General features: G+C 35.6%; 2 protein-coding genes across 2 annotated transcripts; both read right to left on the minus strand.

The window, feature by feature from the left end:
- Positions 1-7110: 7110 nt before the first annotated feature.
- LOC119803499 (olfactory receptor 4A15-like) lies at positions 7111-8013 on the minus strand. Its single transcript, XM_038314857.1, has one exon. It carries the CDS (start codon positions 8011-8013, stop codon positions 7111-7113), a length of 903 nt encoding a protein of 300 aa, XP_038170785.1.
- Positions 8014-18916: 10903 nt separating this feature from the next.
- On the minus strand, positions 18917-19864 carry LOC119803520 (olfactory receptor 4A5-like). Its single transcript, XM_038314889.1, has one exon. It carries the CDS (start codon positions 19862-19864, stop codon positions 18917-18919), a length of 948 nt encoding a protein of 315 aa, XP_038170817.1.
- Positions 19865-22531: the final 2667 nt, after the last annotated feature.

A 22531-nucleotide genomic window follows, 5' to 3' on the forward strand; every position in this document is an offset into this window, starting at 1 on the left:
CACGCACACAGAAAAAAAAACATGAGCAGAAAGAGTTTGAGATTTCCTTAAAAGGCTATGATACACTGTCTATGTGTATCCTTCATATCACTGTTTCATTCATTCGGGACATCTATCCTTGAAGCCATAGACAGATGAAGGCCTAAAGGTGAAAAGAATAAGACTAGAGTCTCTACCCACTCTCCTTGCTTTATAGCCTAGTTTAGCAACATGTATTCTTATTCATTCTGGTTTTGATCAGGACACAGGTTTTAAGGGCTATGAGAATTATGTATATAGCTCAGTAAAATTTGAATATTCAACCTATATTTTATTGTTTGAAATATAAAAAGCCTTTGTACATTTTAACTAATTTATTTTGTTTCTAGCTTCATTTGTCTAATTTGGATTACCCCAGTGGGAATATATATTGTTTCATGCTAGGTTGTATTTCAATATATCACAGAAAATTTCCTGCCATCCTTGTTGAGGAAACATTCCACTTCCCTTGACCAACCACATTGGGAACAGCCTCCCTTTATTTGAAAAACAGAGGGGTTTTTCCTTATTTTGTAAAAATCAAAATTTCTGAAGAAAAAGTCCATGGTGAAAAGAGTATTGACATCTAGAATAAGGACACAGATGGGACCTAACGTTTGCCTTTACTTATTCTGTCTCCTTCACTGTGCCTGAATCCTGCCTAGGCCACCTGCAGATATGTAAAACCACTCCCTGTTGCCCCTTCAGTGCAGATACCAGAGGAAGCAGCACCCTCTTCTGGCAGTTGCTATCACAATTTCTCTGGGGGAAATTAGTCTTGCTTTTGTGTCTGTAGAGCTCAGTGCTTGAACACTGTCTCTCAGATTTACATCCTTTACCAATTCCTTCAATAGCAGTGCTGTCCATGACATTTTCTCACTGCTTCTTCTGCAAACATGCAGGGGAGGACATCTATGGTTATTTTAAAGTAGCTTGATTTCCCAGCTTGACCATAAGAAGTAGCTCTGAGGGACTTGACCAAGAATCAGAAGGATCAGAGACCGTATGAACAATGCAATTCATTTTTATTTATTTATTTACTTATGATTAACTTCTTTAAAAATTATTTTTAAAACAATTTCATGTTGATTCTTTGGGAATTTCCCATTATGTACCCCAATGCTGCTCACCAACCAGTCTGTCCATGTCCTCCACTTACCCTTGAAGCATTCCCTCAAATTCCTCAAAAAAATCAGTTAAATACATTGGAGCTCTGAGCCACAGATTCAGAGAATATAGAATTGTAATTTGGTTATAATTCCCTAATTGCCATTTTAATTCTTATTTTAATTTATTTTTATTAGTTAGAATAGAAAACAAACTATCTTTTTCATTATACACACCAATCCAAGTTCCCACAGCCTCCCCTCCTCCCATTCCTTCTAGTTACCCCTTCCACAACACCCCCATCCACTCCACAGAGAGGGTAAAGCACATGGCTTTGGGGAACATACAAGGCCCTCCCTACTATATCTAGGCTGAGCAAGGTATCCATCCAAAGAGAACAGGTTCCCAAAAAGCCAGTATAAGCAGTAGAGATAAAATCTGGTGCCACTGCCAGTGGCCCCTCAGTCTTCCCCAGCCATAAAACTATCATCAACATTCAGAGGAATTAATTTGGATCTATGCTTGCTTCTTCCCTGTCAGGTTGGAATTGGTGAGTTCTGATTAGCTCAGGTAAACTGTTACAGTGGGTGAACCCATCACGGTCTTGACCTCTTTGCTCATATTCTCACTCCTCTCACTCTTCAACTGAACTTTGGGAGCTCAGCCCAGTGCTCTGATGTGAGTTTCTACCTCTGTTTCCATCAGTTGCTGAATGAAGGTTTTATGGAGATATTTAAGATGTTCACCAGTCTGACTACAGTGCAAGGCCAGTTCGGACACCCTCTCCTCTATTACTTATGGTCTAAGCTGGGGTCATCCTTGTGGATTCCTGGGAATTTCTCTAGTTCCAGGTTTCTTGCTAGCCCCATAATGGCTCCCTTAATCAAGATACCCTTCTCTTGCTCTCATCTCTTTCCTTCCTCCATCTCAACTACCCCATTCCTTCAAGTTCTCCTGCCCATTCCCTTTCTCTCATCCTCTTCCCCTTTCATCCTCCATTCTACCCCACCCTCAGGCCCAAATTGTGTCAAGATCTCTTGTCTATTTCAACTTTCAGGTGGATCTGTACATGTTTTTCTTATGATTCAGTTTGTTATTTAGCTTCTTTAGGATCATGAGCAATACATTTATTTATAGCTAGTATTTACTTATGAGTGAGTACACACCATATTCATCTTTTCGGGTCTGGATTATCTTATATAAGATGGTTTATTTCTATTTCCATCTATTTGCGTGCAAACTTCAAGATCTCATTATTTTATATCACTGAGTAGTACTCTACTTGTGCAAATGTGTCACATATTCTTTATCCATTCTTTGGTTGAGGGGCATCTAGATTTTTTCCAGGTTATAGCTATTACAAATAATAATGCTATGAACAAAGTTGATCAAATGTCCTTGTAGTATGGTTGAGAATCTTTTGGGCATATGCCCAAGAGTGGTATTACTGGGTCCTGAGGTAGGTGGCTTTCCAATTCTCTGAGAAACCACTGTTCTGATTTTTAAAGTGGTTGTACTAGTTTGCATTCCCACCAGCAATGCAGAAGTGTTCCCCTTACTCCATATTCTCTCCAGCATAAGCTATCATTGGTGTTTTTGATCATAGCCATTCAGACTGGTGTAAAATGGTATCTCAGAGTTGTTTTGATTTGCATTTCCCTGATGGCTAAGAATGTTGAACATTTCCTTAAGAGTCTTTTGGTCATTTGAAATTCTTCTGCTGAGAATTTTGTGTTTAGTTCTGTACTCTATTTTTTAATTGGATTACTTGGAACTTTGATGAGGAATTTCTTAAGTTCTTTATATATTTTGGATGTCAGTTCTGTCTGATGTGGAGTTGGTGAAGATCTTTTCCCATTCAGTAGACTGCCACTTTGTCTTGTTGACTGTGTCCTTTGCTTTACCAAAGCTTCTGTTTGTTTATTTGTTTATTTGTTTGTTTGTTTGTTTACTGTTGTTTCTAGTGTCTGTGCTACTGAGGTTATATTTAGAAAGTAGTTTCCCATGCCCATGCATGGGAGGCTACTTCCTACTTTCTCATCTTTGAGGTTCAATGTGGTCAGTTTTATATTAATGTCTTAATCCATTTGGAGTTGAGTTTTGTGCATGGGGATAGATATGGATCTATTTTCATTCTTCCACATGTTGACATTTATTCATGCCAGCACCATTTATTGAAGATGCTTTTTTTCCATTGTATAATTTTATCTTTATTGTTTTCTTTCTTTGAGTTTTGCTGTCGGGAGGTTGTCTGTTGCCTGTGTTTTTGTGGATGCAGTTAACTTACTTGGATTGGAGTTTTCTTCTAGTACTTTCTGTAGGGCTGGGTTTGTGGATTGGTGTTGTTTAAATCTGGTTTTGTCATGGAATATCTTGTTTTTCCCTTTGATGGTGAGTGAATGCTTTGCTTGGTATAGCAGGCTGGGCTTGCATTCATGGTCTCTTGGTGTCTGCAGCTGCCTAGGACCTTCTGACTTTCATGGTTTCCATTGAGAAGTTTGGTGTAATCCTGATGTCTGCTTTTATATGTTACTTGAACATTTTCCTTAGCAGCTCTTTTCTTTCTTAATTCTGTATGTTTTGCATTTTGATTATAATATTGTGAGAGCACTTTTTTTTATCCAGTCTATTTGGTGTTCTGTAAGCTTCTTGTACCTTCAAAGGGATGTCCTTTCGATTGGGAAAGTTTTCTCCTCTGATTTTGTTGAATATATTTTCTGTGCTTTTGAGTTGGAGTTCTTCTTCTTTTATCCCTACCATTCTTCAGTTTGGACTTTTCACGGTGTCCCAGATTTCCTAGATGTTTTGTAGTAAGATTTTGTTGGATTTAATGTTTTCTTTGACAAATGAATCTGTTTCCTATATTGGTTCTTCAACACCTAAGATTCTCTCTTCCATCTCTTGTATTCTGTTTGTTATGCTTGCCTTTGTAGTTCCTGTTCATTTAATCACATTTTCCATATCCAGAATTCCCTCTGTTTGTGTTTTCTTTATTGCCTCTATTTCAGTCTTCAAGCCTTGAAGTGTTCACTTCATCTGTTTGGTTGTTTTTTTCTTGGTTTTCTTGGGTTTACTGAGGGATGTATTAATTTCTTTTATTTTTTTGTCTTTTCATCCATTTTTAAGAGAGTTTTTCATTTCCTCTTTAAAGGTCTCCATTATAGTCATAAAGTTACATTTAAAATTGTTTTCTTCTGTTTCTTCTGGGTTAGGATAATCAAATGTTCCTGTTGTATGACCACTGGATTCTGCTGTTACCATGTTGCTTTTTAGGATGTTGGATAAATTCTTGCATTGGCATCTACCCATTCTTTCTTTAATTGATGTCTTTGTGTTTTGTGTTTTGGTTAAACCTTACAGTGACTGTCTGCATCTTTGGGAACTGCTCTTGTTCTGCTCTGTACTATCAATGTCTGTGTCTCAGGGAGTCACTGAAGTCTGTCTTACCCCACCCTGTTGGTCTGCTTTCATGGTTTGCTCTCTTGGTACACTCTGTGCATTCACAGCTTGTGTTTTAGAGTTCCTTCCTTGGTCCTCTCTTGTGGTTCTCTCTGTGTAGCTGCAGCTTGTGCTTCAGCATCCCTCTCAGGTTGTGGGGTGGGGGAGGGGTTGGAGGGTTGGAGGGTTGGAGGGTTTGGGGCGGGGTGGGACTTGTAGCTTTCAGGGCCCTATGGATGGGATGGATGGGGGTATTGGAGCAGCCTACCTGCAGGAATGTCTCCTGCCTGCTGGCTAGAGAAGCTGAGGCAGGTGGGTGAGGTCCCAGGTTTTGCCCCCATAAGGATGTCCTAGAAAGTGGGGTATTTTGCTGGGTGGCTGGTCACTCACCTTTTGGTCCTCTCTGTGCAGTAGCAGGCACCTCTGTGTTTCAGAGGTCCACTGAGGTTTAAGTTTCCATAGAGCTTGGGGTTGGGATGAGGCTTGTAGCTTGCAGGGTCCAGTAGATGGGGTGTATTGGGGCAGCCTACCTGCAGGAAGCTCTCCTGCTGGCTAGCTAAGGAAGCTTAGGCATTTGGGAGAGGGGTCTAGAGTTTTGCTCCACTATGGAGGGCCTAGAGAATGGTGACTGGTTATTCACCTCTTGGACTGTTTTAATTCTTACAAAAACAAATAAATTGCAGTTTCACAATTTTATTTAAACGCAAGTTTTTTTTATTTTGTTTTGTGTGTAATCAAGTCTTTACTCTATGTCTGGAAGCACTATATTTTTTTCTCTTAATTTCAGCTCAGTGTTAACTGAATAATTGCTATCAAGAAAAATAATTGTTATTCAATGTAGAAGGAGTGGCGGGGCTGTGTCCCACCACCCGGCTAGCTTTACCCAAAATAATTACACGGAAACTGTATTCTTTTAACACTGCCTGGCCCATAGTTTCAGCCTCTTATTGACTAATTAACCCATACTTAGTAATCTGTGTAGCACCACGAGGTGGTCTCTTACCAGGAGAGATCTTAACCTGCATCCATCTTGGAGAGGAGAGGCATCGCGACTCACTATGGCGACTGCCTGAAGTGTCTCCCCCACTCTGCTTCCTTTCTCCCACAATTCTGTTCTGTCTACTCCGCCTACCTAATTTTCTGTTCTCTTAAAGGGCCAACGCAGTTTCTTTATTAATGAAAGTAACACATAGACACTCCTCCATCAATTCAACAGATGAATAGTGCCTAAACACTTCAGTACTTCTCTTTTGCCTAAGCCTCACATGTTAATCTTGAGTCCAAAACCAAGGCACCTGATACTACTCATGTTTATAGTGAAATACAATATTATATGTGTTATCTAAAAACTATGGGCTGACAATGCAGAGAGAGTAACCCAAAGGGAACAATGTTCAGATGAATAATGCATTTCTGGAAATTAATAATGTAGCATAAGCATTTGTTTTTAAATTACTCCTTTTAATTTGTATTGAATTTTGAAAAAGTCATACATGGACACTGTATCTTCTCATTCCAACATCTCCCTCCTTCCTCAAACTCCTTCCATGCCTTATCCCAAATTCATTGTTTCTATTTATTTTAGTGATATATATGCATCTGTCAAAGGCTGAACACTTTAATTTAGACATTCCTTGTAGCATCTAACCATGTCTGATCTCTTCTAAAATTACTTTCTTTAAATTTACTTTAAAATAGCTTTTTCATTCTATGTTTGATTATATTCTTTTCTTTCCTCCAAAGTCTTCTACTTCCTACTCACTTAGGACACTTAATGTGAATTTTAGATAAATTGCTTTCCTATTAAAATGAATGATATTGGTTATTTCTTTTTATGTATTTTTAAATTATATTTTGTTTTTATTTTTGAGATTATAATTTTATCTCTTCCCCTTTCTTCCTCTAAACTCTACCATATACTCCTCATCTCATTCATTCAACGATGGCTTATTTTTTTCATTAATTGTCATCCTGTTAATATATCTGCATTCCTAAATGGAAACTGCTCAGTCTGTATAGTGTTATTTGTGTATATATTTTCAGGTTTGTCCACTTGGTCCTGGACAAGCAATTGAGGTGAGCTTCTGTGAGAAGCATCAGCTCTCCAATGTTTAGCTTTACTCAACTGCCTGTGTTTTTTTGTAGAGTTGAGGCCTCATGGGCTTTTGCACATTCAGTTTGTCATGTTTCTTGATATCATTTTTGTTGATATTTGTTATTCAAACTTAAAGTAGAAAGCACATTTTTGTGAGTTATATTTTGATACAAATTGAACACCATTAAAATATTTTCAAGAAAAGCATAATTTTATATATTTACTTATATAAGTACAACTCTTTATAATTGTCCATGATTTTCTGTAATATTCATACTAAAATAAAAAATAATTTGTCATTTTTTAAATTTTTAGCCAAAAATATAGTTATTGATCAAGTAGGGAATAAGTGGACAACAGAATAATTTGTTAAAGTCTACTGCTTGTTTCTTACTTAAGAATTGTAACAGAAGTACTCAGTGTGGGGAATGCAAAATTAACTTGCCTGTACTTTACTTTCTACACCAGAGTTTTTGCATTGCATTTTTAATCTCTGAATTTCTCATGGTATATATTAAAGGATTAAGCACGGGAGTAATAGCTGTAAAAACCACACTTATTGATTTATCAACAGGAAAGTTAGACACTGGTCTAACATAAATGAAAATGCAGGGAACAAAAAAAAAAGGACAACCACGGTGATGTGAGAACAAGGCTTTTCTTCTCCCTTCCTGACTGTAGCTTTTAAGAGAGTTTAGAATGAATGCATAGGAGATTAGGAGAAGGATAAAAATGATCATACAGATTGCTCCACCGTTGGCAACCACAGTAAGACCAATGAAGTAAGTGTCACTACATGCTAGTGTCAATAGTGGGTACATGTCACAGATAAAGTGGTCAATGACATTGGGTCCACAAAAAGGGAGATTAGACACAAAAATAAGCTGAACCAAGGAGTGGACAAAGCCGCCAACCCAGGCTATCACCAACAGAAGGATGCAAATCTTCCTATTCATGATAGTCAAATAATGAAGGGGCTTACAGATGGCTACATAGCAATCGAAGGCCAACACCACCAGGAGGAAAACTTCAGCACCACCAGATAAGTGTGCAGAAAATAGTTGAGCCATACAAGCTGTGAATGAGATAGTCTTTTTGTCAGTGAGTAAGTCCATAATCAACTTGGGTGATGTGGAAGTGGCATAAACAGCATCCATGATTGACAGATAAGCAAGGAAGACATACATTGGGGAGTCCAAGGAGTGGCTGGCAAACACTGTCCCCACAATGAGCAGATTACCCACCATTGTCACAAGATAGATGAGCAAAAACATGGCAAACAATACTTTTTGTCCAGTTGGATCCTGAATGAGACCCAGAAGGATAAATTCTGTGACATTGTTTCTTGATCCCATTTAAATATATTTCAATTGTGTCTCAATAGGAAGCTCAGGAGAACAGGGTCTGCAATGGTATTACAAAAAGAAAATGAATTTATGCTGTTATTAAGCACATCTTCAGTAAAACTGAAACTAATCAAAATAGAAATAAGAGATAAGTAGTAAATAGAGGAGTGTTGTTTTAACATAGAAGGAAATAATATTTTCCATGTAAGATTTCTTTTTATGTAACATTTACATATAGGAGAATATTGAAAATAGAACTTATCTGGGTAGATTGTAAAGACCAGAACAGGCAAGGAAAAATTTTAAGATCATTGTGAGAAGTCATGGATTGAGTCATTATCAAGGTGTAAATATAAATATGTTTCTATTACACAGTTAAACATAAAAATATTGAACTACATGACATCAGAATCCTATCTTTTCAAGCAGTCTACATTTCTGAGAGTGTGGTCCTGTGTTTTTTTCATTGATTTTGTTTTCTTTCTTATATATTATCACCAAATAAAAATTCACAAATCAGTTAATATTATTTGTCACAAGGATGTGATGACTGTGGTGACAAATAGCAGCTCTGAGATTCCCAGTCATTGCGTACAATGCAGTACCATGTATGTCATTATGTGCAATGTAAATACAATGTGAGTTGCCCAGGTGAAAACAGTACAGCAAGGGATAACATGGACGCTTGATTTACAGTGTGCCTGCTATACTTCCAGGTTCACTCACTACCTGTGTCAACATTAGTAAATATTAACTCTCTGTGCATCGATTTCATGATTTTCCCAGGGGAAATATGGCACCACCAACTTCTGTTTAAATAATATCCTGAGCAAGGATGAAATCTAGCAAAATCTAAATTAATATAATGCATCCCTGATGTTCCTGATATTTTTACTGTGAAACTGAATCAGTATAAATAATAAAATCCTTATTAATTTAATAATTATAAATATAAACCAGGTTGTAAAAATATATCTATTACCCTCGAATCAATTTTAGATTAAACTTAGAATTATATCTGTTAGATATATTTGGTTTGGAATAAATACATTTGTAAGAAAGTGTAATATTTACCTATTTTAAATAGAAGCAAATAAGTGGAGTTCACACAGATACTAGGAGAAAGATTAAAGAGAGAGATGTGCACACTATGCAAACATGTAGTCACACACGCACACACACACACACACACACACACACACACACACACACACACACACAAGGATTGTAGCCTAGAGTTATAAGCCCATCCAAGAAAGACTGCAAATAAAATAAGAAAAGCAATTCCTAGCATAAGATAGACATAAAATAGGGGCCAGAAAGAATATGACATTTCACTAGATGGTAGCTGTGATGTACCTTTCACAAGTCTCATTCATATTACTGCTTCATCTCATTCTGCAGACCCATCCTTGAAGAAACAGACTGAGGAGAATTCACGCATTGCAGGACATAAAGCTGTAAAGTGATGATTTCCAGTCCTCCTTGAGTTATAATTTATTTTACGTATGTTTATTTCTTCTCAAACTTCAGTTCTAGGTTTGGTAGGATAGATATTTGTGATTATTATTTAATTATGTAGTTATATACATAGAATAGTAAAAATTAATATTTGAGCTATAGTTTATTATGTCTATTTTTCCACAAGAATGAAGAATAGACTCAACATGATTCCAAATGAAAGCCACAATATCTTTTAAAAAATTAACACAGGTTTTAAGAGTATGTTTTTCTCAAAGAGCAAGAAGGTGTATTTGTAAGTTTTAGGGAGAGGAAGGGAAGATAGAAATATTGCAAAATTATAATATCAAATATAAAAGGAAATATATATTTTTTTTCTCAGACTAAAATATATACTGACAAAAATATCACACTAATGTTTTACAATAATAACTTTGAACAACCATCTAGTTAACAGCAGTTAGGTACTGTTTTGAGCATGAGTTTGTTTCTGAGTACATACTAAGTTGCTTGCTCAGGTCATTTATGAAACCTTATAAAACATTCAGGGTAATTGGTAGTCCTTTATACTATAGCATGGTTGTTAAGGAGTATACTTTTCTAATTCACAGATCCAAAACAAATTACATGTAAATATATTGTGCAAAATATAGCATCCTGTAAAGAAAAATAATAAGGTAGAAAATTGGTGTGTTTGATGTATGTTCGATATATAATATATATTTCATTGTTGTCAATACAGAAAATAAATATCTATCAAATATAATACTAAAACAGACTCTGATATTTTCTAATCAATATCTGTATTTTGGTAGATTTGTTATTCAATTCACTTGCCCCGGGAGAACGTATGATCTTTTAGCTATTAGTTATAGTTCCAGTTGCCCCAGGAGAATGTATGATCTTTTGGCTATTAGTTATGTTCAGGACATCACAGGGATTTTCGCCTACCACTTATTTCCAGTTGTTTTGTAACTATGTATTTTGGGTCTTGTCCTGGTTCAATAAAATTAATACTTCTTTCACTCAGGTAGTCAGATCTTTCTTGTAGCTGTGGCGTTATAATAAAATACATAAGAATTATGGATAGCTCTAGAAATAATCACAGTTGATGACTCTTTAATATTTCTACATCTGCTTATCATTACGTCATCCGTTCACAGAGGTAAAAGTGCAAAGGAAATGCCTATAATGTGAAATCATTTAAATTTAACTATATTATACAAAAATAAATAAATAAAAATCTTACCTGATAGGAAACATGACTTCATGAAGAAAAAACGATATATATTTTATTCCTGTGTAAAACTTGATCTTTTAGTGGAAATCAACATGACCTGGATTTGGTAGCTAAAATGTGTAAACATAAAATTTAGCAACATTAAAAAACACACAGTTTTTCCCTTCATCATTTCTTGTGATTCAACAAAAAAATGAGGACTCTACTATGAGGACTCACAATTGGTGTGTTCATATTTAACTGCCTAAATCTTAGGCTTTTGTTTACCAACCCAAACTTCAATCTAATTTCTTAGATAAGAAGATGATGAAAATATTTCCACAAGTATAAGCAGAATTCTAATTTCTTCTCAAATATCATCTTCCTAGGAAATACTTCTTCTTCCTTCTGAATTAAAAAAAATCCTACTTGTATATCTCCAGTTTCGCCAGGAAATTCAAATATTACACAAACTTCTGGCAGCAGTCATTGATATAACAAGAGAGCATGCTGGTCCAAGGACTGGAGTCCAAAAGAGCATCATCTAGCTTATATGGAATGGGTTCTCACAATGCCCTTGGGCCATTCTACCTGAAGAAAAATCCATTTATATGAGCAGATACAACCTATGGCTTTTATATCATCACTAATTTAAAGTTAAGAGGCTACCAGGTCATAATAGAGCTATTTGTTGGAATATTTGGAACAAGTTCAAATTCAGCAATCTCTTCCAAAGAGGTTTCTTCCCTAGTCAAGTCTCTAGAGGAAAGACTCTCTGCCAAGAGATAGGGTCTGATTTCTTAGTAATCTATACTATGAAAAGAAATATTCTGTTCTGCAATGATTTATAAAACATGAGTTGTAAATTATCAGATATTTAGTAAGGCCAATAATATTTAGAGCATTTTGAAGGAGAGAGCATGCCCATTCTCCTTTCCAACACCCAAGCACAGCATGGCATTTCTCTGTAAGACTCATTACAACCAAGGAGTTCTGTGTACAAAGCCAGAGAATACAGAACTTCAGACTTCTACAGCTGGTACTGTAGCTCCTCAGAAGATAAGCAGGCTGAGTTCTGCACTGTTTGAGTTATGGTGGTTTAGACAGGCACTAGATTTTTGATGTCATAAATACCCATATAAACAAGCTCTATTATAAGTTGTCATTTTCAATTTACCAAACAAATGAAATAAAACCAGGAATCTCAAAGATTATTTGTATTTTTCTAAGATAAACACTAAGCAATATTGCCAGTCAATTGAATAAATGGTGAAATATACATGAATCATATTCAATTCTGTAAAAATTATCAAGGTATAAAGTCATTATTATATCATTTCAGAATAATGAGCTAATACATAGACCAGAAGAAATGTATTTAGAAGAAAAATAACATTTGGAATTGCTGAATTTATCTCATTTTTCAGATAAATTGAAAACTGAGAATTTTTGAAAGGACTGATCACTCGAAGTTGTTTAATGGATGCAGTTGCCTAAGTTTCTCCAAGCTGAATTTAAGGAACTATAATTATAGCTCTTTTAATCTTAGTAAAGTAAAAGTGTTCATAGAACATATGATGCCTAAAACAAGTCAAACTTGGATTATGCTTGCATCAGTAAGAGAAATATATGGAGAATATTAGCATAATATATTGCCTCCAAATATTCAAGATTCATGGTAATTTTCTATCACCCAGATCTGACAACATTACAGAATAAAAGAAAGAGCTTGTGTGTTTGTCACTTATGAGACAATAAGAAACATTTCTCAGTACCTAATATCAAAAGAACAACAAGAAGGGATAGTGAGATTCAGAGCCAAAAAGCTGTTGGGCTGTTGTCCTAAAAACAACAAAATAAATTCATTTTCTGCAAAAGAAGTGGACTCTGTAAACAGGTTTGAATTGTCTGTACAAGTTTTTTAGAGACCAGATCTGATATTCAAGCAACTCCCCCCCCCCAAAAAAAAAGGTAGAAGACAAAGTGTATTGTAGAAAATTATTTTAAGGCGATTACATTTGTTTGTACTCTGGAACATTTGTTTAGGGATGTAAAGATGTGTTCCTTTTTTGATGCTGCATTTGTTTAACTCTGTGAAGATATGATATTTTGCCTGTCTAAAACACCCGATGGTCTAATAAAGAGCTGAAGGGCCCAAGGCAAGGCAGGAGAAAAGATAGGCAGGACTGGTATGGGAGGTCCTTCTGTATATGTGTTGCTTTTACTGGTTAATGAATAAAAAAACTGCCTTGGCCTGTTAATACAGAAGAGTAGAACTAGGCAGGGAAAACTAAATGCTGGGAAAAAGAAGATGGAGTCAGGAGGTGCCACGGAGCTGCCTCCAGGAAAAGGTATGCTGGAACCCTGCCAGTAAGCCACAGCCACATGGCAATACACAAAATAATAGAAATTTGTTACATCTAAGAGCTTGCTAGGAATATGCTGTGGTGATCGCCCAAGCAGTGATTTAATGAATATAGTTTCTGGGTGGTTATTTCGGGAGTCTGGGTGGCCAGGAAATGAACCAGCATCCTCCTACAACACAGGACTTGCTGGCTGAGAGGATAAATAAAAGAAATCTGGGAGGAGAGAAAAGAAGGAACAAGAACAGGAAGACTTCAGGGACTAGCCACCCAGCTACACAGCTAGTCACAGGGGCAGAGGTAAAGAAAGGTACACAGAAACAGAGACAAGAAAAAACCCAGAGGCAAAAAATAGATGGGATAATTTAGGAAAAGAAAAACTGGCTAGAAACAAGCCAAGCTAAGGCTTGGCAGTTAAGGAGTAAGACTCCATGTGATTTACTTGGGATCTGGGTTATTTGATTTGGGTGTCCACAAAAATCAAAAGGAGCAAAAACAAACAGCTACAAAAATGTGACGTCAAGACAAGAGCAAAGAAAACAAATGTAGGTGACATAGCTGCAGGAGAACCACTGACAAGGGAGCTTAAACAATAGAAATCTACAAATCACTAAGTAGAAATTAAATTGAACTCTGAAACTTTAAATTCTAAAAAATATATTAGGATAAATGAAGAACTCACCACTTGGATTTAATGACAGATTAAAATGTATGAAAGAGTGTAGCATTAATTCTAAATGGTTTTAATAATAAAAACCCAGAGTCCTATATAGGGGGTTAATGCTGAAGACTGGAGATGTAGCACACCAGCCACTAGAGTGTTCTTTTACCTCTACAAATGCTCAGACCAAAGGAACAAACCTGCCCTTAGACTACATTTCTAGACTGCATCTGTCTCCACCAAACCTAGACTGTATTGAGCTTCTGTCTCTCAACCCAGCCATTTCACTCCTGTCTCCACCCGTGTAGTGCTGGGATTAAAAGTGTGTAATTCCTGAATACTGAGATTAAAGGTGTGTGCCACCACTGCCTTACCTCTAGTGGTTTAGCTCTGCACTCTGATCTTTAAGCAAGCTTTATTTGTTAACACACATACACACACACACACACACACACACACACACACACACACACACACACACACAATAGCACCACAATAGAGAATTTGTCATGTGGAAGAAAGATCATTGATACATAGGAAAAAGCAAACAACATAAGCAATACAAATATATTTTTAAATAATATATGAGCTATTGCCATTGCTGTTAGTTGCTTCTAGAATTTGAAGGTAATTCTCTATTGCTGAAGACACTACATACTTCATACAGAGGACTTGGGGAAACTGAACTGGAAATTTACCTGGAAGCTTCCTCTTTGAGCATATGTTCTCATTGTATTGGAAGGTGCTATTAAGACTGCCGAGGGAGAAAAACAGCTGGTAATCCTATCCAGATGTAAAGTCTATGAAGCAAAACAGTGTCTGACCAGGCAAGATATCCCTATTGGTGCAATAGTGACATTTTTGTCTTGGGGGTAAGCAGCAGCTATCTAGGTGGAATCAAAACCTGGTCAATGGGAGGGAATCAATCCCTGGTACTGTAAAACTACCCACCTACCCATAACTGGGGAGGTGACAGAATCTAGAGCAGAACTTACTAGTGCCATTTTCCTAAGCTACTATTATCTCTTACTGCATTCTAAATACTTAACTCATACCCACAGATTAGTGTAGCTCTTATGTCTCATCAAAGAGGCTCCTTTTTTGCACCAGGTAGAGACTTTTAGAGAGATCTACAAATCTTCAAAGTTGATTAAATTACTGCAACATCCCAACCCCAACAAATAAATGTACAATGAGAACCCCTATACTTATGGTTCAAAGATGTCATGGAAGATGAGTTAAAAAAAAAATAAGAACGATAGGACCAGGATATCTACTGCTAGATAGGTTCCTTAGACATGAGAGGGAATTTTCATCCATGAAAACAGAACTCTGTGGTTTCCAGAATAAAACCTGTGCAATGATAACACCTGTTATCATGCCTATGTAGATAGGGGAAATTCTACCAAGTCCCAGTCCTAGATGAAGAGCTACAAGTGGTAAATGATGACTGGGAGAGGGGAATTAATTTTTTTCAGGGACTACTTCCCATGAAAATTGAAAAATGAAATTCCAAAGGTTAGCTGTAGACACATGAAAAAATAAATAATGCTAAATGGACTAGATGAGTTTGTAAGCTTCTATATGTATACATGAGCAGTATTAAAGAAGAAGGGGTAGTAGGAAGGATTAATAAAAAAGGTAAAGTGGGTCTCTTTCAGTGATCCCTGCCAAGGTATGCCACAAAGCAAACACACCACAGGCAAAAGAATTAGTGCAAGCTGTTTGTTGGGTGAGACGAGGAAAAGAGTGAAAGACTTAGAGAGAGGTAGGGCGGGAGGTGGACAGACAGACAAATAGACAGGCAGAGACATCAGGCAAGAAGAGAGGCAAGAGACAAGAAAAACAGGAGAGGGGAATGTGACAGACTGGCACTTTTAAAGGGTACAGGTGTCGCATAGCTGAAGGTGGAAAGGCGTGACTGACTGGCTGCTGCTTCAGCAGGAACTGACAGCAATAGGTTTGGGGTGGGTAGGGAGAACTGGAAAAGGTTGGTAAGTATGATGGAAATACAGCACTTATGTTTGAAGTTGTCCAAAAAATTTTATCTGAAAAGAAAACATAAATGAATAAATTTCAGAAAGCAACTTCTATATGATTGCTGGATTTCTATGCCTTTATCTCAGCTTCATCAATTGTGTGACTAGGAATCTTGATTGTACCACACAGTTCTTAAATATGGTACCCCTGTTTACTTCTTCATAAATGTTTGAATGAGATATTTTCTCAATATTATGTATGATATTCTTCTGCTTGATGGGAACTATTGACCATGCTTTCTTTGTGATTTTTATGCGATTTAGTTTTTCATTTCAAATGGATTTTACTGTTTTTCAAAGCTTTAGTTCCCTCGCTGAACTTTTTCTATGTTGATTTTTGTCACCCATTTTGCTGACCCTTTATTGCTGGCTTTCGTCATTATGGTCTGGATAAAGTCATCTGATTATTTGTGTCTGTTTTCATATTATCGATCATTTTACATGACTTTTAAAAATTATCCTCTTGCATTTTACATTTTTTGGTATTTGTTTAAAGGTTAAGGAATCACAGCCGTTGAAGTAGTCATTTCGCCCTAATTTTCATACTTGCTTCTCTGTTCTCTGATTTGCTCAACTTTTGGCTACTTTTCTTTAGAAGGAAGGTAGAATGTTCTTATTAGCAGTCTACTCTTCTTTTTTCAGTACAGAAGAATGTTTGAATGCTTTTAATTAGTAAATATTTGAATAAAAATATAATAAGAGCCATAGAATAAGGAGGATGAAGGCACCCAACAACCTCAAGATGCTCCCTCTCAACCCTGACTAGACACAGAACACACTTAAAGATCAATTTTCAAATCCAAAGAGCTTTTTTATGAAATAGGAAAAAAAAGACAAAGTTGCTAGACTTTTATTGGACAGAATCAGCAGCAAATAGCTTTTCTGGTATAAATTTTAAAAGGTAAAAAGGGGAGGTCTGTGTTGGAATGAGCTTGGACTGGTGAGTAAATTCTAATTGGGTATGTTAATTGGGGCCAAATGAGATTTTTTGTTTGCTGGACCGTGATATTTTTTTAGTTGGACCTTGGTGATCAATCTCAGAAATGAGTCAGACATAAGAAAGTGGCCAAAAAAGGAAATGGACCTTGGTGGATAGCTTTGGGAATGTAATCTGACAGGTTTAGCAAGAGAGAGAGGAAATGAGGGAAGGGCAAGGCCTACCAGAGCCATGTTTACCATGCTTGCACCTAGTAGAACCCCTCGGAGGATTCAATGAACTTTGTACATGGGTAATTATTGTGTGAAATCAACCAATGTGGCAGGCTGTGTCAATGTAAAAATTAAAATCTCTTTCAACTCAAAAATCACAAAAAATGAAGGCTTGTTAGATGTAGGATGGGCATCTACTTTATATCAGATCCATACCGCATCATCATCTATACAGCTGCATGCCCGTTCCTTCTCTTTGGAAAATAGTCACAGTAATCATAGGCCAAGACAACCAGAAGAATGACCACATCTCCAGCAAATAAATGATCAATAAAAACTTGAGTCATACAAGCCTGGAAGGAAATGGTCTTGGTTTTATAGAGCAAGTCAATGATCATTTAGGGATTAATGGCAGTAGACTAGATAGTATCTAAAAATGAAATATAAGACAGAAAAATGTACATAGGAGAGCCCAGAGGCTGGCTGGCCATGATGGTCATCAAGGGGAGCAGATTTTCCATTACTGTCACAGTGTAGAATTGTAACTTTTTTCTCTTTATTTCAGCCCAGTGTTAACTCAATAATTGTTATCAAGAGAAAGCAATTATTTTTAACATATGACTAGTGTCTAAGGATTCCAGAACTTCCCTCTTGCCTAAGCCTCACACATGTTAGCTTTGAGTTCAAGAACAAGACTCCTTAAACTACTCATGTTTATGGCAAGATACAATGGTATATGTATTATCTAAAAGTTATCATCTGAAAATGCAGAGATAGTGACCAAAATGGAGAAATCTTAAGATAAAAAATGCAATTCTGGAATTTAATCACATAGCATAAGCATTTATTTTTAAATTACTCTTTTAAAAAACTATATTGCATTTGAAAAATTCATATATAGACACTATCTTCTCATTCCAACCACTTCCTCAAACACTTTCCTTGCCTCATTCCAGTCTATGGTATCTGTATAATTTTTAGTGATATGTACATATATACACATATCACTAAAAATTATACATATTTACACACATATATATATACACATACACACACACACTCACACACACATACACACACCTACTGAGTACAATTATTGTTCTTAATAGGTATGTGTCCAAGGCTGAACACTTTAATTTAGAAATTCTTTCTAGCACCATAAACATGCCTAACCTCTTCTAAACTGACTATCTTTAAATTTATTTTTTAGTTATTTTAATAATGTATGTTTTGATCATATTTATTCCACTTCCTACCCACTTAGGAAATTTAATGTGAATTTTAGGTGCATTTTTCCTATTAAAATGAATAACACTGGTTTTTCACTTTTAGAAATATTTTTGTTTTTATTTTCAGATTGTAATTTCATTTCATTATTCTCTTCCATTTACTCCTTCCAAACTCACCCATATATTCCTCCCTTTTTCAAGGATGGCTTCTTTTTTCATTAATTCTCAACCTGTTTATATGTGTATTTGTATATACATCTACATTCCTAAATAGAACCTTCTCAGTCCCCATGATGTTTCTTGTCTGTATGTTCCAGGGTTGTCCATTTGGCCATGGACAACCAATTGAGGTGTGCTTTCCCGTGAGCACCAGCTTTACAACTTTCAGCTTTACTCAGCTGCCTGTAGGTCTTTGCGTAGGGTTGAGGCCTCATGGGCTTTTCCACATCCAATTTGTCGTTTGTTGGTGTCCCTGTTGATATTTGTTTTTAAACTTAAAGTAGAAAAAAAACACTTTCTTGTGAGTTTAATTTTGATATATATAGAATAAAATTAAAATATTTTCAAGGACAGCATGTTTTTATATTTTTACTTATATAAGTACATCTATTTTCATAATCTTCCACGATTTTCTATAAGAGTCATTCTAAAATTAAAAAAAAACAGTTTTCTATTTTTTTAAAGTGCTGGACAAAAATAATGTTATAAACCAAGTAGAGAGTACTTAGAAAATAAAAGCATTTGTTAAAGTCTACTGCCTGTTTATTACTTAAGAATTGTAGCAGAAGTACTCAGTGTGGGGAATGCACTCTTATTCTACCTATAGTTAAATTTTTATACCAGAGTTTTTGCATAGCATTTTTCATCTCTGAATTTCTCAGAGTGTATATTAAAGGATTTAACATGGGAGTAATAATTGTAAAAACCACACTTATTGATTTATCAACAGGAAAGTTAGATACTGGTCTAACATAAATGAAAATGCAGGGAACAAAAAAAAGGACAACCACGGTGATGTGAGAACCACAGGTGGACAAGGCTTTTCTTCTCCCTTCCTGACTGTAGCTTTTAAGAGAGTTTAGAATGAATGCATAGGAGATTAGGAGAAGGATAAAAATGATCATACAGATTGCTCCACCGTTGGCAACCACAGTAAGACCAATGAAGTAAGTGTCACTACATGCTAGTGTCAATAGTGGGTACATGTCACAGATAAAGTGGTCAATGACATTGGGTCCACAAAAAGGGAGATTAGACACAAAAATAAGCTGAACCAAGGAGTGGACAAAGCCGCCAACCCAGGCTATCACCAACAGAAGGATGCAAATCTTCCTATTCATGATAGTCAAATAATGAAGGGGCTTACAGATGGCTACATAGCGATCGAAGGCCATCACCACCAGGAGGAAAACCTCAACACCACCAGATAAGTGCTCAATAAAGAGTTGGCCCATGCAAGCTGTGAATGAGATAGTCTTTTTGTCAGCGAGTAAGTCCATAATCAACTTGGGTGATGTGGAAGTGGCATAAACAGCATCCATGATTGACAGATAAGCAAGGAAGACATACATTGGGGAGTCCAAGGAGTGGCTGGCAAACACTGTCCCCACAATGAGCAGATTACCCACCATTGTCACAAGATAGATGAGCAAAAACATGGCAAACAATACTTTTTGTCCAGTTGGATCCTGAATGAGACCCAGAAGGATAAATTCTGTGACATTGTTTCTTGATCCCATTTAAATATATTTCAATTGTGTCTCAATAGGAAGCTCAGGAGAACAGGGTCTGCAATGGTATTACAAAAAGAAAATGAATTTATGCTGTTATTAAGCACATCTTCAGTAAAACTGAAACTAATCAAAATAGAAATAAGAGATAAGTAGTAAATTGAGGAGTGTGGTTTCAACATGTAAAGAAATATTTTTCATGTAAGATTTCTTTATATGTAACATTTACATAAAAAAGAGAAAATACTGAAAATACAACTCATGTGTGTAAATTTAAAAAACAAGCACAAGTAAGGGAATAGTTTAAGCTCAGTGTGAAAAGTCTTGGGCTTGATTCATATAATCAAATGAAAATAGAAATGTGTTTGTATTTGCACCATTAGAAATGAACAGATTGAACTACACGACATCAGAATCCTGTCTTTCCAAGCAGTCCACACTGCTGAGAGTGTGCCCCTGAACTTTCCTTTCATTGACTTTGTTTTCTTTCTTATGTCTTATCAGCAAACAAAAATTCACAAATCAGTGATAATACTTGAAAATGCTGTCTGGTAGTCACAGGATGTGATGACTCCAGTGAGAACAGAACTCTAAGTTTCCAGTCATTGCGTACAAAGCCCCAGGTAAAAAAGTTACACCAATGGACAACACAGATTCTGGAATACACTGTGTGCTATACCTCCTGGTTTACTCACTACCTGTGTGGATATCAGCAAATATATTAACTTCTCTGTGCATTAATTTCATGATTTTCCCAGGGGAAATATGACACCACTAACTTCTTTTAAATAAACATAAAATACCCTAAGCACTGCTGAGCTCTAGCAAATCTAAATGAATAAAATGTGTCCCTGGTGTTCCTCATAGTTTTACTGTGAAACTAAATTAGAATAAATAATAAAAGTCTCTATTGATTTAATAATTATAAATATGAATCAAGATATAAATATTATGTCTATTACCCATGAATAATTTTTAGATTAAAGTTAGAATTATATCTTTTAAATATATTTACATTGGTATAAATATATTTGTAATAATATATAATATTTATATATATTGATTTACATATTTTAAATAGAAGCAAATACATAGACTTTACACATAGATACTAGGAGAGGGATGTGAAGAGATATGCACACTATGCAGAGACACAGTTTCACAGACACATACACACACACACACACACACACACACACACACACGTTTTGTAGCCTAGAGTGACAAGCCTAACCCAAGGAAGACTGCAAACAAAATACAAAAAAGTAATTTCTATGGTAAGATCAACATAAAACAAGGACCAGAAAGAATCTGACATTTCAGTAGATGGTAGCTGTGATGTACCTTTCACAAGTCTCATTCATATTATTGCTTCATCTCATTCTTCAGATCCATCCATGAAGAAACAGTCTGAGGAGGATACACGCATTGTAGGATATAAAGCTGTAAAGTGATGATTTCCAGTCCCCTTTGTGTTATAATCTATTTTATGTATGTTTACTTCTTCTCACACTTCAGTTCTAGTATGGGTAAGATGGAGATTCATGATTACTATTTAATTGCATAGTTATTTACACAGCACAGTAAATATTAGTATTTGAACTACAATTTATTGTGTCAATTGTCAAATTTTTTTTGCCACAAATAATGAATAATAGTCTCAACATGATTCCAAAATAAAGCTTTAATAAATTTTTTGAAAAATTAACACAGGCTATTAAGAATATGTTTTTCCCAAAGAACAAGGAGGGGTATTGGGAAGGTTTAGGGAGAGAAAAGAAAAGGCAGAAATGTTGTAATTAAATTATAATATCAAATATAAAAGAAAAATGTTTTTCTCAAAATGAAATATAAAATCACAAAATGCCACGCTATTATTTCATGATAATAATTTTAAGTATCTGTCTAGTTAATAGCAGTTACATACTATTTTGTGCATGAGTTTGGTTCTGAGTACATACTAACTTGATTGCTCAGATCATTTATGAAACCTTACAAAACCTTCAAGGTCATGGTAAACAATGAATCTTTTACATTGTAGCATGGTTGTTAAGATATAACTTTTTCTAATTCACATATTTAAATCAAATTCCATGTAAATATATTGTGCAAAATACAATATCTCATTAAGAAGAGTGTAAGATACTAAACTGATAGTTGTATTTGTTATATTTTGACATATATCCATTGTTGTTGTCAATACAGAAAATAAGTACATGTCAACTATAATATAATTCGAATTAATTTCTGTGTTTTGATAGATTGGTTATTTAGTTCAGTTGCCCCCTGGGAGAATATATGGTCTTTTAGCTATGAGTTGTATTTTACGATATCACAGGGATTTGCATCTAGCAACCATTCCTAGTTGTTTTTTAAATATTTATTTTGGGTCTTGTCCTGGGTTAATAAAATTAATCCTTCTTTCACTCAGGTGGTTAGATCTCTCTTGTAGCTATGATGTAATAATAAAATACTTGAATAATTTATTTGTATTTCTAGAAATAATTACAATTGGTAATTGCTTCAATATTTTTATACCCACTTCTTGTAAAGTCATTCTTCTACAGAGGTATAAAAGTACAAAGTTAATACCTATAATGTAAATCATTTAAAATCAACAAGTACTATATAGCTGTAGATAAAATTTCTTACCAGATAGGAAACATAATTTCATGG

Source organism: Arvicola amphibius, chromosome 17 (assembly GCF_903992535.2).
Source record: "Arvicola amphibius chromosome 17, mArvAmp1.2, whole genome shotgun sequence".
Taxonomy (NCBI): domain Eukaryota; kingdom Metazoa; phylum Chordata; class Mammalia; order Rodentia; family Cricetidae; genus Arvicola; species Arvicola amphibius.

Excerpts from the sequence above, each read along its gene's own strand:
- LOC119803499 (XM_038314857.1), bottom strand. The coding sequence starts at position 8,013 with ATGGGATCAAGAAACAATGTCACAGAATTTATCCTTCTGGGTCTCATT.
- LOC119803520 (XM_038314889.1), bottom strand. The coding sequence starts at position 19,864 with ATGGGATCAAGAAACAATGTCACAGAATTTATCCTTCTGGGTCTCATT.